Source organism: Natator depressus, chromosome 3 (genome assembly GCF_965152275.1).
Source record: "Natator depressus isolate rNatDep1 chromosome 3, rNatDep2.hap1, whole genome shotgun sequence".
Taxonomy (NCBI): Eukaryota; Metazoa; Chordata; order Testudines; family Cheloniidae; genus Natator; species Natator depressus.
In genome coordinates, this window is record NC_134236.1 from 99,693,642 (window position 1) to 99,709,748 (window position 16,107).

General features: G+C 42.2%; 1 protein-coding gene across 3 annotated transcripts in view; it reads left to right on the plus strand.

The window, feature by feature from the left end:
* Positions 1 to 16,107, plus strand: part of L3MBTL3 (L3MBTL histone methyl-lysine binding protein 3) — a 148,964-nt gene that overhangs the window by 15,366 nt on the left and 117,491 nt on the right. For all 3 annotated transcript variants that reach the window (XM_074948407.1, XM_074948406.1, XM_074948408.1), the window contains exon 3: positions 15,026 to 15,137. In XM_074948407.1, coding sequence (XP_074804508.1) covers positions 15,026 to 15,137 — 112 coding nt within the window. The remainder of the gene's footprint in view (positions 1 to 15,025; positions 15,138 to 16,107) is intronic.

Below are 16,107 nucleotides of genomic sequence, written 5' to 3' on the forward strand. Positions count from 1 at the left end.
AAATCTATACAATGCTTTGAACATGCAATGTGCTAAATGAATGCCAAAAAATAATTATTATAAAAGGTATAAATGCTAGAAATGTAGATAATTAGTATTATTCAGAGAACAGAGAAAACTATAAATTGTAGTTAAGTAGTTTGACATTTGAAAAGGAAGATTTGAGAGTAATATAGCGAAGATCCTTCTACTGTATTTTAGTACAGATAGTTTTAATGAAGTAAACACACTGGAACTCTGGTATTTTAGACGCACGGCGTGTAACGCTGAAGTTTATAACTCTTCTCTTCAGTAGACTAAGTAGCATGTGCAGATCTGAAACGCTTCAATGCTTTCCAATTGCTCTGCGCTAGGCAGGGTTGAAGAGCTGTTAACTTCTGAAGTGAAGAGCGTGTATAAATGCCTTTTTTTAAAAAAATCACCGTTTGTTAAACGCACACAGAAACACCATCACTTCAAGATTTAAGTGCTTTCATCAATTGGAAAAGCTGTAATAATTTAAAATTTCTTCCTGCTGGAGTGACTGAAGATTTATGGAGTGCTTTAAGTTTCTTTATTTAACTATTGTGTTTCCAAAATGAACTGTGATATACTGCAGGGATACTACTTGAGGTCACTACGTCCAGCTAACAAATGGCAATTAAACCAAACAAAAAGGAACAAATAAATGTGGTATTTACCAAAAAAAAAAAAAAAAAAAAAAAAAAATCACCCTGAAAATATACAAGGGTTAGTCCAGTAGAACAAACAAAAATTATACCGGACATAAACACTAGAGTGTGGTCAGTTAATTAGAGTGATGTGGGATACTCCCAGCTAAGTTTTAAAGGAGGTAACTCTGAGTGTAGGGTGTGTGCAGCCACAGTGGAGCTTATGATCATTAAAACTGTTCTCCTTGAGTACTGAAGTACATGAGAACATAGTGGGTCAGACCAATGGTCCATCTAGCCAGTATCCTGTCTTCTGACAGTGGCCAATGCCAGATGTGTCAGAAGGAATGAACAGAACAGGGCAAGTGTGGAGTGATCCATCCCCTGTCATCCAGTCCCAGGTTTCTGCAGTTGGAGGTTTAGCGACATCAGGAGCAGGGGGTTGCATCCCTATTAGCCATTGATGAATGACCTTCATGAATTTATCTTATTCTTTTTTGAACCTACTTGTACTTTTAGCCTTTACAGAATCCCAGGGCAGTGAGTTCCACAGGTTGACAGTTGTGTGAAGAAATACTTCCTTTTGTTTGTTTTAAACCTGTTGCCTATTAATTTCATTGTGAGACCCCTAATTCTTGTGTTATATGAAGGGTAAATAATACTTCCCTCTTCAGTTTCTCTATACTATTCATGATTTTATAGACCTCTGTCATATGCCCTCTCAGTCATCTCTTTTCTTTTTTTGGAAACTTTATTTTATAGTTTTTATGTAAAGTACAAACACATAATGAAACAAAACATATAAATACATGCATGAAATGGAAATAACAAAATTCAACGTTCATTATTTGCAAAACCTAGGGAAAAAATACAAACAAATCCTGAACCCATAGAGGTCATGCAGGGCATCTATTATTGGTGACTAAATAGATAAATGAGTGAGAATATAACCTATGTGTATTGGGCATTAATATGTACTAAGTTGCAAAAGTATGTAATAGTTTCATGTGTGATTTGACATCCTCATATTTAGGGCCCTACCAAATTCACAACCATGAAAAACGCGTTACAGACCGTGCAATCTGGTCTCCCCCCATGAAATTGGGTCTTTTGTGTGCTTTTACCTTCTACTATACAGATTTCATGGGGGGGGGGGGGGCGGGCGGCAGTGTTTCTCAAATTGGGGGTCCTGACCCAAAAGGGAGTTGCGGGGGGGGTATGGTATTGCCACCTTCACTTCTGCGCTGCCTTCAGAGTTGGGTGGCCAGAGAGTGGTGGCTGTTGGCCTAGCACCCAGGTCTGAAGGCAATGCCCCCCAGCAGCAGTGCAGAAGTAAGAGTGGCAATACCATACCATGCCACCCTTAATTCTGCGCTGCAGCTTTCGGAGCTGGGTGGCCAGAGAGTGGTGACTGCTGACTGAGCACCCAGCTCTGCAGGCAGCAGTGCAGAAGTAAGGGTAGCAATACCATACCATGCGATCATTACTTCTGCGCTGCTGCTACTGGTGGTTCTGCCTTCAGAGCTAGGCTCCCGGTCAGCAGCTGCCACTCTCCAGCTGCCCAACTCTGAAAGCAGCACCACTGCCTGCAGCAGCATAGATGTATGGGTAGCAGTACCGCCAACCCTCCCTACAATAACCTTGCGACCCCCCCCCCCCCCAGCTCCTGTCAGGACCCCTACAATTACAATACAATGAAATTTCAGATTAAAATAGTTGAAATCATTAAATTTACAATGTTTAAAATCCTATGACTGTGAAATTGGCCAAAATGGACCATGAGTTTGGTAGGGCCCTACTCGTATTTTTTCCAAGTGGTCATTTTTTCCATTAATGCAATTGTAGAGAGCTCACTAAGCCAGTCTGTGTATGAGGGACGAATTGCAGATTTCTCTTTTCTCAAAGTAACTCTTTTGGCTGCTAAAATAGTACTGCAATCTATTTCTTAATGTTAACTGGTAATACCAATTTATCTGGCACCCATAAAACACACAAGTTTGGAGAAGGAAAGATAGCGACACTTAAGTTTTCGAGACAGCACAGAATAAGGTGTTCCAGAACACATACGTTTTTGATAGGTATAGAGGATGTGCAGAACGTTGGCGTGTGACTATTTGCATCTCTAGCATTTGCTGTGTGTTGCCAATCTAGCCTTAAGCAAATGTTGTAAAGTCCAGTAATACCTGTTTAATATCTTATTCTGGAAGAATTGCAAGGATGAAGAACTTGAAGTATCTTTCACAGTAAGCCAGATATCCTCCCAAGTTTCTATTGAGATATTAAGGTTAAGTTTTTTTCCCCCATTTTTCTTTGACTGAGATTGAGAGGGTATTGCTAAGGATTAAGTCACCTATAAATTCTTCTTTGAGTAACATCCATACAGGTGCTCCACTATAGGTGCGGCAGCACCCCCTGCAACTAGGATCGGTGATCTTTGGTAGCAGTGCCCATTGGACTGCACATGTGCTCCTCCTTGTCTTGTGCCATGAGTGGCATCTATAGGCTGAGTGGTCCAACTGCCCTTGGTTCCTTCTTAACCATCTTTGGTCTGGGACAGAATCTGGAGCAGACCTCTTCTATCCTCTGAGCCCTAAGATAGTACCCTGACCTGTTTACCTGAATAGTTACTCCTTTCCTTTAAATGTCCTCTTCCCCTTAAAAAAAAAAAAAAAAAAATCCCTCGTACTTCCCTCCCCATTAGTTCTTAGCTTAGAATACATTTTTCCGCTTCCTGCCCTTCCAAACCGGAGAGGTCCTTGAGGCCAGCCTCGGACCCGAGGCCAGATACTTTGCCCACGCGGTGCTCATGCTTAGCTAGATCATCAACTGACCCTCACTCGCTGCATCCTTCCAAGAGAAAATCCTGTTTCCCATTCAGACGGGAAGAAACGGGCCACCACCTTGCCCTCGAAGGAACAGTCTGGCAGAACACCATCCACTGTGAATTCAATACCCTCAACATTTTCAGGGGTGAGACATAGCTTCTGTGACCGTCTGAGTACCTCTGGTACCGGAGCTAAGGAGAGGTCTAAGGACCCTAAATGGGCAGGCCGAAACGCGACTGCACTGTCTCTTGACACAGAGGAGCACAGTGCGGGACGTTCAAAAACTGTACCGACTGCCCCAGCCAAATCAAGTTCAGGCGCTTCAACACTGACATCTCTATTGGTACGACATCTGTAGCGGCACCAAGTAAATTCGCAGCACTAAGCAAGCCATCGGCACTGATGTGAATACTGGCACCGAGGAGACCCTCAGGACTGGATTAGCCTTCGGCGCCGAGTAAACCTATTCGATCTGCTGGCTGTTCCAGGGAATGCAGTCCCCCTCACCCCAGCACCGACACAACCGCCAGTGGCGATGATGTTTCTCTCTTCTCCACAGGAGTTCAGTTACCCAAAAGATCTGATGGTATCTGACATGCCTGAGTTGCCGCTACTCCGACACGAGCTCTCCATCTCACGTCTCTTCTCCAGTGTCACAGCACTACTCACCCTTCCCCAGTGAGGAAGAGGAATACTCCGTCCCATCCTTATATTTGGGACGTACCCAAAGAGCATTCTCTGCATGTCCTCGCTGCTTGGAAACTGGGACCGAATCAGGGACCTGGTATGGATCCCCATGGATGCAACCCCACGCACCAATCCCCTCATCGGGCCATACTGGGCTATATACAGAGCACATTTTCCAAAGCCTTCCAAAGAACAGAGCTGGAGACATCCGCACTCACCATCCTCCTCCGTCTCTTGACCACCAGAGGCTGATTCACTACCAGTAGAAGAACAGGAAAAAGATCTGGAGGAGATTAAACCAACTCTCCCTACATTCCCTAAAGGACTCTCAACAACTCTCTGCTCTCTCAGCATATATACGCCAGCACCAAAGAGATGTCTGGGGAAATACCAACCTGTCCCAAGGTCCCTACCTCCACCTTTCACTCCTCATTGACAGTACGACCCACAATGAACACAACACAGGCTCCATATGAAGCTAAGACAATTGATGCCTCAAGGGGCTACCTTTCACACACCCACATCCAAACAATTTTGAAGGTTTGTTCAAGGCCCTGAGAAGTCTGCCCCGTTCTGGTCACTGCAACCATGCTCATCAACCCACCAGTTTGACGACTGCTCAGCCCTTTTCTATCCATCCTGGCGGCATATCACTTTGGACAAATAGGTCCTAGAAATCATGAACAAAGGATATTTCATCCCATTCCTATCGATCCCATCCCACCCAACTTCCTCCCTGTCCCTCTTCAGGGACCCTTCTCATGAAAACCTTCTATGAGAATAAATAAAGCACCTTCTGCAGCTGGGAGCCAGAGAATCAGTCCCATCCCAACACAGATGGAAGGGTTTTTATTCCCATTATTTTTTGACCCAAAAGAAATCTGGCAGGTGGAGACCCATCTGAGACCAATAAAACTTCAACAAGTTCATCAAACTACAACGCTACAAGATGGTTACACTACCAACCGTTATCCCAGCACTGGAACAGAGGGACTGGTTCTTAGTCCTTGACCTCCAAGACGTGTATTTTCACGTCCTACACCCTGCTCACAGACGGTTCCTCAGATTCATCATGGGGACTGATCATTACCAATACAGAGTACTACCCTTTGGACTTTCTACAGTTCCTCCAAGTATTCTCCAAAGCCTTCATGGTAGTGGCTGCTTACCTACACGAACAGGGAAACGACTGCAGTACTACACTAGACAGACATCTGTACAAATCCAATTACATGAGACTCAGCTCTCAAAGCACAATAGGCCAGCCCTCATTATTGAATGAATGAATTGTTTTAAAAGATATATGGAGTCTGAGACACCCCAAGGACCATGACTATAAATATTTCTCTACGGTACATTCATCTTTCTCCAGAATTGACTTTTTTCTTGTGTGTTTAGAACTGATTCCAGCATGCCTAGAAGCAACTATTGATACTATATTAATTTCAGATCATGCTCCAATTCTGCTTACTATAGACACTGATTACACCTTATTAATGTCTTCTAGGTCAGTGGTTCTCAACAGGGGCCTTGGGAGGCGGTGAGGAGGTTTCAGGGGCTCTGCCACGCAGGGCCAGCATTAGACTCGCAGGGGCTCAGGGCAGAAAACTGAAGCCCCTACCTCATAACGCCAGCCGTGGATTTTATATGCAGAAAATCAGTTGTTGTGGCACAGGTAGACTGTGGAGTTTTTATAGCATGTTGTGGGGGGTGCTCAGAAAGAAACAGGCTGAGAACCACTGTTCTAGGTGAAAGATACTAAACAATGCAAAATTTCATTGCATGTCAGTCAACTCTAATTTCATACAAGGAAATGATCACTCACATACCTAAGATGCCATCTTTTGGGATGCTCTGAAAGCTTCTATAAGGGGTCAGTGCATAAAGTATGCCTTCCAAAAGGGGAGAGAGAGAGACTCAAGTTACTAGACTCTGGCCAAGAAAATAGATGAGTTGGAGAGAGTGCACAAGACTGACCCAAATAACAAAAACCTCATAGGTCAAATCTAATCAACGCCAAATATAAATATAATGAATGCTTACTCGGCCAAGTTGAATTAATACCCAGTAGGGTTAAACAAAGAGATTATGAATGGGGAGATAAAGTAGGTAAACTACTTTCCAGAAGACTTAAAATGGAACTAGCCAACAATAATATATCTTACTTATTACAAGAAGATGGGAGTCCCATCCTTGAACCAATAGATATAAATAATATTTAGGCAATTCTGTCAAGCTTTATATAAATCGGATGTCCAATCTGACTAATAAATTTGATCATTTCACCGAAGGCCCGCCTTTTAATACCCTGTCTTCTGAACAAGTGTTATTTATGGACAAAACTTTCTCAACGTATGAGATCGAACAGGCTATTAAAAATACGAATTCCAGCAATGCCCCTTGGATGGATGACTTTCCAGTAGATTTTTACAAAACATTTTGTAATCAGCTGTCTGCTATTCTTTCAAAGGTTTTCATTGAAACAGACTCCTGTCTTTTAGTACCAGGCATTCAGTAGGCCCTTTCAATATCTAATGGGGCAGTTGAGGGTCCAATTTAAATATGTCGGGGACTCAGTTCTGAAGAAAACTGATAATATCTTTCTCTTTTAGACCCTAAGCAAAGCCAATAGATGAAGGTTCCTTCAAGGTCTTTTTTTCTAGTCATCCTGTTTTTCTTCCAGTTTGGTCTTAATTTTAAAGAGACAGTTGCTTTAAATGCACTAGCTTCAGTGGCAGTCTTTTGTAGCTCATTTTCTAAGTGAGCCATTTGGGATTTCACATCATATAGAGAGGTCACAAATATCATTTGAGATTGAGTCCAGTTGGTTTGTGAATATTTCTTTCAGTGCTGCAGTATCCTGGGCTAGGTTCTGCTGTGGCCTTGGGGTCTCCCCTTTCATCTGCTTAGGTGATTCAGGCTTAGGGCTCTTGTTGCCTCTCATTTTTTCATTGGAATCTATATTCAGCAGTTTGAAGTTTATCCAGGGGATTAATTTAAATTTCTATGACAGAACCTTATTGCCAGTTTGCTAGGAAAGTTATTATTAGAGGCGAATTTGATATGTTGGGAATGAGGAGATTCCGGACTTGGCAGTTATTTTCCTCCTGGGTACCATGTGACCCCCATCGTCTCTTCTCTAATTTTAACAGTCCCATTTTTTAATCTCTCCTCATATGGAGGCTGATCCGACCCCTAATAATTTTTGTTGCCCTTTTTTTTTTTTTTTTACCTTTTCCAATTCTAATATATGTATTTTTTTTTTTTAGATGCCGCAACCAGAATTGCATGCAATATTCAAGGTGCTGGCATAGCATGGATTTATATAATGGCATTATAATATTTACTGCCTTATTATCTATCCCTTTCCTAATGGTGCCTAATATTCTGTTACCTTTTTGACTGCTGCCTTACATTGAGTGGAAGTTTTCAGAGAGCTAGCCACAATTTCTTTAAGTGGTAACAGCTAATGTAGACCCCATCATTTTGTATGTAAAATTGAGATTATTTTTTCCAATGTGCATTATTTTGCACTTATCAGCATTGTATTTCATCTGCCATTTTCTTGCTCAGTCACCCAGTTTAGTGAGAGATCCCTTTGTAACTGTCCGCAGTCAGCTTTGGACTTAACTTTTGTGAGTAATTTTGCCACCTCACTGTTCACCCCCTTTTTCAGATAATTTATGAATATGTTGAATAGCATAGGGCCCACTATAGATCCTTGGGGGACACTGCTATTTACCTTTCTCTGTTGTGAAAACTAACTAACTATTTCTATTCTTTGTTTCCAGTCTTTTAACCAGTTACTGATCCATGAGAGGACCTTCCTTCTTATCCCATGACTGCTTAGTTTTCTTTCAAGCGTTTGTTGAGGGACATCATCAAAGGTTTTTTTGAAAGTCCAAGTACACAATATTGACTGGATCAACCATGTCCACGTTCTTGTTGACACCCTCCAAGATTTCTAATAGATTGGTGAGGCATGACTTCCCTTTACAGAAGCCATGTTCATTCTTCCCGAACATATTGTTTATCTATGTGTCTGATAATTCTGTTATTTACTATAGTTTCAACTAATTTGTCTGGTATTGAAGTTAGGCTTACAGGCCAGAGAAGTGCCCTCCCACCCCACTTTTTTTTTTTTTGGTCCCATGAAATTGGATACAAGTTTTACAGAGAGATAAAATTTAGAAAATCACAATTTCTCTTTTGTCCCATGCATTGTCTGCAAAATGTTAAAGGCATGCCATGATAGATTAGAACTTTAGTGTTCAGTTACTAAGGCAGGGATCATGCTGCTGCTGCAGGAGCAGCACACGCTGCGCTTGGAATCTTGACAGCAGATAGTCTCTTTGGAATGAGGGAAAGAGCGAGCTGGGTCAGGCTCCTTCCCAGCTGAAAACTTCCATCCCTCGACCCTGCACAGGGCCCTGGTGGTCTATCCCCACAACATGCGGGCAGTACATGGAAAAGGAGCTTCCTGTACTTCCTCAGGGAGAGGGGAGAGAGAGAAAGCCAGAATGGTCTCCCCTCAGCCATCCTTCAGCCCCAGCATGTGGCCCGTTCTCTCCCCACTCAGGATAACAATCTTTTCCTGCCAGCTAATGTAGTTAGTCCTTTAGCTCAAGCTGTGCTCCATTGCCAGAGGTTCAGGATTCAAACCTGTACATAATAGAATTTGTTTTTACAATTTCCCTTTAAAAAACAGGAAATAAACTCTCTCTATTAAAATAATTGTATTTTGTTGCAAAGCAAGCACTCAAAAGTTAGGAGAGTGCCAGAATTTCGGTTGCTGTGACCCAGGCCAGTTGGGTACAGCAGAGTAGTAGAAGGCAGATATAGTGGCCATTGGATAAGCAGTTTTCTGTTCCCTGACTGACCAGAGCAGGGGCTGCTGAAGGCTAGAGTGGACACATGACTCCAATTAGCCTGCAAAGAGTCAGTTGAAGCTGTTAGGCTAATGTGAATAACTGACTCTAATTAAGGCCCCTCTGATACTATAAAAGGGCTCACACCAGTCAGGCCAAGGAGAGCCAGGGAGCCAGAGGAGAGGAAGTGCGGCTGAAGGCCTGGGTAATGAAGACACCCTTAAGCCACTGGGAAGAGAGCCCTAAGGTAAAAGTGAAGAAGGTGTTAAGAGAGAGAAGCGGGGGAGCTGTGGGGAAGTGGCCCAGGGAAATGTAGCAACTCTGGCAGTGAAAGGTCGGCTGCCAACAGCTGCTGCCATTAGGGTCCCAGGGCCGGAACTCAGAGTAGAGGGCGGGCCCGGGTTCCCCCTAACCCGCCACTACAGAAACACCTCCTGGGAGGGGAAGACAGGCCTCTGTCAGGACAGGAGGCTAAACTGTTCTGGAATAAGCCCGTAGGGACAACAGAGACTGTGGGAGTTCTCTCACCAACCTCCTTGCTGGCTTATGATGAAAAGGGCTCAGTAAACTGTACCAGGGCTACGTGGAGGGTCACAGTGAGCCTCTGAAGTTAGTATAAACCGCCTGGAAACACAGGACCCACAGGGACAAGGTCGGAGCTCTGCCACACCTGTGAAATCTTAATTCAGCCCATTTATGTATATGCATTATGATACAGTCGTTAATTACATGATCACATAGTAGTTTTTCCATGGGACCCTAGTCTCATTCAGTGCACCGAATGGATAGTTCTTTGGGCTGAATCAGGGTTGTTTACTGAAGGGAGCTATTTCCCTGTCTCATTTGCTTTAGATGGTGGAAGGTTTGTAAGGAACAAGGCGGGGAACTGCAGGAAGAAAAAGAATGGTCTTCTGGTTAAGACAGGTGAATGCCACACAGGAAAGTATAGTCCTACCCCTGTTCCTACCACAGCCTTCCTATGTGATGCTGAGTGAGGGTTCTGAACATTAGACATGTAGGACCTGGTGGGCAGAAATCTTGAGCTCTAACAATTGTAACTGAAGTCAGTGGGAGCTGTGGCTGCACAACACCTCTGGCACTATGGGATTGTGCTCTGGAAGAAAGAGCAAGGGGTTGAGAGTCAGGAGGCCTGAAGTTCTAGTCCTGGCTGTGCCACTGACTCAGTGTGTAGCCTCAGGCAAATCTTTGTCCCAAGTTTCCCCATCTGTAAAATGGGTATAATAATGCTGTCTGATCTCACAGTGGAGATAAATTCATTAATGTATATGGACCCCTCAAATATCAGGGAGAAGATTGAAAAGACTGAAGAAATGTGAATAGTTGAGATAAGGCATGGATGGGAGTGAGCTGGCTGAGGGACAACCCAGGCATGATGACGGAGGGTTGGGGGACTGAGATGGAGGAGATAATATCAGTCCCTTTGATTGAAGGAGTGCATCTGCCATTGGTGAGCAGGGGTTGCAATTTAGGGGTGATTCTAGACCCATAGCTGCTCTTGAACAATGATATTAGAGGTAAACCAGTCAGCTTGTTACCACATGTGTCTGTTTAGGCAGGTGCAACCTTTCCCTTTAGGATGTGGACCTTGTCACTGTTATCCATGTCTTTGTTACCTCAAGGTTAGATTACTGCACGAGGCCACACCTTACAGGCATCTGGAGAATGAAATTGCAGCTTGCTTATTGAGACATATTGGACTATATGTCACCAATGCTCTGGATTGTGCCACTGGTTGCCTATTGGTTTCTGGGATGTCAGCAGGGGCACTTGAACTGGATCACGCTCATCATAAAAGAAAGGACTACTGGCAAAGAGCAGTCTGTGACGGCTCTGGGATTCTGGAATTTGCATCCCTCCTGCCCAGTTGGACAAAACAGCTCAGATTTGGGAATCTTCTGGGCACATTGGAAAAGACACCTGTTTGGTCGGAGTTTTGGAGATGGCTGAGGATATGCTTCCCAAAACAATGAAGGGGTATAAATAAATATTTTTTGTAGGTGTCTGGATGGTTGCATTCCTGCCTAAAAGATTGTTTTAATGCTACTAGCATTATGCTGTATAATACTAATCGTTAGAGCATCTGAAGCCTTTGTATAGGCATTTTTTTTATTATTTAAAGAAAGAATACATTTTCATTGCAGGCTTTGGATAGTAGGCAGTAAATAAGGCAAGGACCATTAACTTGGAGGATGAGTATAAAAATATCAAACTGCTGCCTCATTTTCTGAGCACTGTCAGTCCTGTGCACTGAATGAGGGAGGGGTCCTGTGGCAAAAGTAGTATGTGGAAATGTAATTAAAGACTGTATCATAATTAAGGCTACGTTTTAGTGTCAGGTATTTTTAGTAAAAGTCATGGACAGGTCACAGGCAGTAATCAGAAAGCACCGTTGGTGCTGGTGGGAGAGGTGTGGGGTGGCGGCCTGTGGCATGGGACCTGTGCTGGGGGGGCAGCGCCTGACCCAGGACCCCACTGGTGCTGGAATGGGGGAGGGATGGTGGGGCTGGCAGGCTCCCTACCCGACTCCAACCGGTGTGTCCCTGCAGCTCCTTGGGGAAGGGCGGCCAGGGGGACTCCACGTGCTGCTCCCTCCACAAGCGCCAGCTCTGCAGCTCCCATTGTCCGCTAACTGCAGCTAATGGAAGGGGTGGGGGTGGTGCATGCGGAGCCCCCTCTCCCTCTCCCCAGGTAAGAACCGCCTTTCACCCCAACCCACTGCCTGAGCCCCCTCCCACACACCCAAACTGCCCAGCTCGGGCAGCCACTGAGCCAGTACCAGCCACTGCTGTAGTCACAGAGGTCACAGAAAGTCAGTGACAGATACGCAGCCTTAATCATAATGCATCCATACAGACAGGCAGAAAGAAGGATGTATGAACAAATTCTTGCATTTCCTAACTTTTACAGCCTAAATAACATTCTTTCAAATAATTTTGGGTATAACATTTTTCTATAATATAGTGGGACCTAAGGTGTCTGTGGGTTGCACCATCATACAAAAGAGGAGAGTTGCCGGAATATGCTTCAAACTGGGGCACCACTCCTGTAAACACTTAAACACATGCTTAACCTTGAGCACGTGAGTAGTCCCATTCATTCACTTTAAGCATGAGCCCTAGTGCTCTCAGGCCAGAAGTCTTTTGCATTCTAGGTGTAGTCTCTCCTGACATGTTGCCAGCATAGCTCTCATTTACTTTAACTTTAGTTACCTCTTGTGTAGGAGAAGCAATATATACTGTGGATTCTGATCTCACTAACATCCGTGTTAGACCAGTTTCATTCCATTGTCATTGGTTGAGTTAGTCCTCGATTACATCGATGTCAGGCCAGAATATTTGGTCCATTACTCCCACATGTATTTTCAGTGGTATTGTACCAATTATATATATTACTGTAACCTCATTATCCTAATCTTGCCCAGTAGATGGTACTATTGGCTCTATGTTGTGATTTCTTTTTGAAGTTGAACATTTGTTGCTTGAAAGTCGCTGTACCTTTTTATTTTTTCTGTTTAATGTATTTTAACTATAGGTTTTCCCCCTTTTTCTCTCTCTGCTCTTAAGTAACTTCTGCAGCCAGTGGAGAACAATAGTAACCCCTTTACTAATTTGATCTTCACTGGTACTAGTAAGATGTAGCAATCTTTAGGCAGACTGGTCAGTGAGCTAATGGTGAATGTCCTTAGAAGTGTAGAAGACATATTTAAAATATTCTAATATGTAATCCATTGATTGGGCAGATTGCCTCTGATTCATGTTCTGCATCAGGGTCTTAATCCAAGAGAGATTCATATGAATTTTTTTAAATAGATACCTTTTAAAATTAATTTTCTTGCCATTTGGTGGGCTTTGATAATAGTGTTTTCATATTTAACATTGGTTCATTAATAGATTACACCATTTTATGATTTATTGATCATGTTAAATGGTAGCCAGTTTTACATGTAATTCCTGCAAATGTGAGTTTGGAATTTCTCCAAATGCAATTTTGTGATTACATACCTTTTCTGGAAACAATAAATATGCTCATATTCTACAGTTATGAGGACTATAGAAGGACCTATCAGTCAGACAGACAAACAGCTCAAAAGCTTTTACAGTGTTTCATCAGTCTTTATTTAGACCCTCATTCAGCAAAGCACTTAAATGTGTTCTTAAGTTTTTTTCCTGGGTTGGGGCATTAAAGTGTTCTTGAAAGTTGTTGATTTGACAGCCATGCGAGCCAAAGTCTTGATTTATATGCAGAAAAGAGATAGCATGTGCAGTGATGGTGAAAACTTTCTCACAACCCTTTCACTTTACCTTAACTCTGACCTGAAGGAACCTCCTCTAGGGGTGAGACAGTAATTCAGGTTCCATCCCCATTTAGTTCTGGTCTCCTTTGTTGAAACTGCCAACTAGTATTAACTGTGGTGTTATTTATGTTGTGCACCTGTCCACTGGTCTGATACTACCAGTTCGGTTCATATAGGTCACTAACGAGCTCTTAAATGTTAGCAACTTTTGGATGCTGCTGCTTTGGCTTGCTCCTAATTAGTGACCTGTCATATTTTATTCATGGTTGTTTAACCCTATGAAAACTTTGAAAGTGATTTTTTTTTAATCAAAACGTTAATTTTTGCACTGCATATGTTGTTGAAGGCTTGCTCATAATTGTTGGACTGTTGACATTTTTCTCTCTCAAGAGCATTGGATCTTTCTTTTTGTGATGGGGGCTAGGGTAAAAAATCTGTATACAGAATTACATGGACTTTGCAAACAGATGTGAGTAAAACAAAGTAAGTTAAATTTAGGTCTACTAACCTTGATGGTGTCCCCTTTTAAATGTGAAAAACCCCATTTAGACTCCCTTGATGCGGTGCCCCAATACAAGGAGCTGAATATTCCCTTCTGGAGTCTCCTGAGGCACAAAAATACACTAAAGAATGTGAGGGGTAGATCAGGCCAGGGTGGCAAGGATGGATGGGTGGGTAGGTGGAAGTATCCTCCACCTCCCACTCCTTCAGCCAAAGGAGTGCTGCAGTGGGTGTGCCTCTTCACCATGCCAGGGAGCTTTGTGAGGGGATTCTGTGGCATAGTTCGTCCTGGAGATCCCTCTGGCACACCTCAGTACCAGCACGTATAAGGTGTGATTGAGCTCTAGGTGACTTGCATCCTTTCAGCTAAAATAGAAGATCATGAACAAAATTCTGCCCTTAGTTACACCTGTGCAACCCATTGGATGTACTGACTTATTTATTAACTGGAAAGCTGAACATTAGTCTCATCCGCTAGCATGGCAGTTGATAAAGCATTTGGAGGATGCTTTCTTACTGGAGGCAGGATGGACATAAATCACAGTGATTTAGTATAAGCACAGTATGTGGGATATTGCTAAGCCTTGTTCCTGGCTGATGGTTATATTACATATAGTAGGTAATTAGACAGTTCATAAATTGCTTTGAGATGTTTGCTTACATGCAATTTGCATTGGAGAAACAATTAGCTTTTGGTTGGTGCTGAAATTACAATATTCTGTGAGATACTTGTATTTTCTCAGTCACTTTCAGGCCTTTGACAAAAATGCTTCATGGTAGAGCACTGGTTTACTGCCAGTGAAGGGAGAGCTAAAAAAGCAGAATAAGATAATTTTCCTTGAGATTTTTGCTATTGGTTTTTTGTTTTTTGTTTTGTTTTTGTTTAGGATACATACTATTCTGTATGTATTTGTAAATGGTGTGTGTGTGAGTATATACATAGAGAAAAATGCTTAAATTAACTTTTATAGAACCATGTGCATTGTGTTTCAGAGACATAATAAATACACTTTTCCTGTTGCTAGGGGATTAGCAGTATCACTGAGCACTCAGATAATACAATGAAGGGCACCATTATAAGAAACTAAAAGGATGGAAGAATAATCCTTAAGGGAGTGTCAGTCAATTTTTTTTTTTTTTTTTTTCAGAATTTCACCCCATTTTTCTTTGTTTTTTCAGTTCAGAGTGAATGAATTTGGCGCCCTGGAAGTCATCACAGATGAAACAGAGATGGAAAATGTTAAAAAGGCCACTGCTACCACAACCTGGATGGTGCCAACTGCTCAAGAAGGTCAGAAAGAAGCTATTTAATTTTTGTATGCTATAGTGTTTTTTTTAATGTAATGGTGTTCCATAAAAAGTTGCCAAAAGCTTTAAACTGCTTAGTTGCTTTTCCTCTAACAACTTCTGTACACACCTCATGAAAAAAGCTCAGGGGATGTTATTAATTACTTGAGTGTGAATAGAAAAGGAGTACTTGTGGCACCTTAGAGACTAACCAGTTTATTTGCGCATAAGCTCACGAAAGCTTATGTAGCTCACGAAAGCTTATGCTCAAATAAATTGGTTGGTCTCTAAGGTGCCACAAATACTCCTTTTCTTTTTGCGAACACAGACTAACACAGCTGTTACTCTGAAACTTGAGTGTGAACGGGTGTCAGTGTCTTTTAAATTAGAAAGAAGCACAAAACTTCACACTTCTATTAAACATCTGGAAGCAGTAATTTTAGAGAACTTCAGCTGTATCCTTCTAATAGACATTTTTATCTAAGTTTAGAACTAAAAAATATTTTCATGTGATCTAGCCTGTTATTATTTTAATTAAAAGTGCCCTAATTGCTTACTCTATTTGAATACATCAACATTCTACACTTTGTTGTTCTTGCTGAAGTTAGTTCTAAAAAGAAAATTGTCTATAGTTAACTTCAGCTCAAAATAGTGTAAACTGCAAAACAGTTGTTAGAGGATATTGTTTATTAGTTGCTCAAACAACTTAACCGATGGAAGATTAGATCTGCAATATCTTTGTTACTGCTAACTCTACCACAGTGAACTATTGTGAGTGCTTGCAAAAATTTTCTGAGTAATAACATTCAAGGGTTTACATGGGCATTTAACTGCATGGGCAAGGGGTTTAGACCGGATATTCTGTGGAAATTAAAATACTGGCAAAAGGAAAATACACATTTTCATCCATAGAAAGATGTATCACATAGTCACTGATGCTCAGTACTATTTTTGTACACATTGAACATAGGATC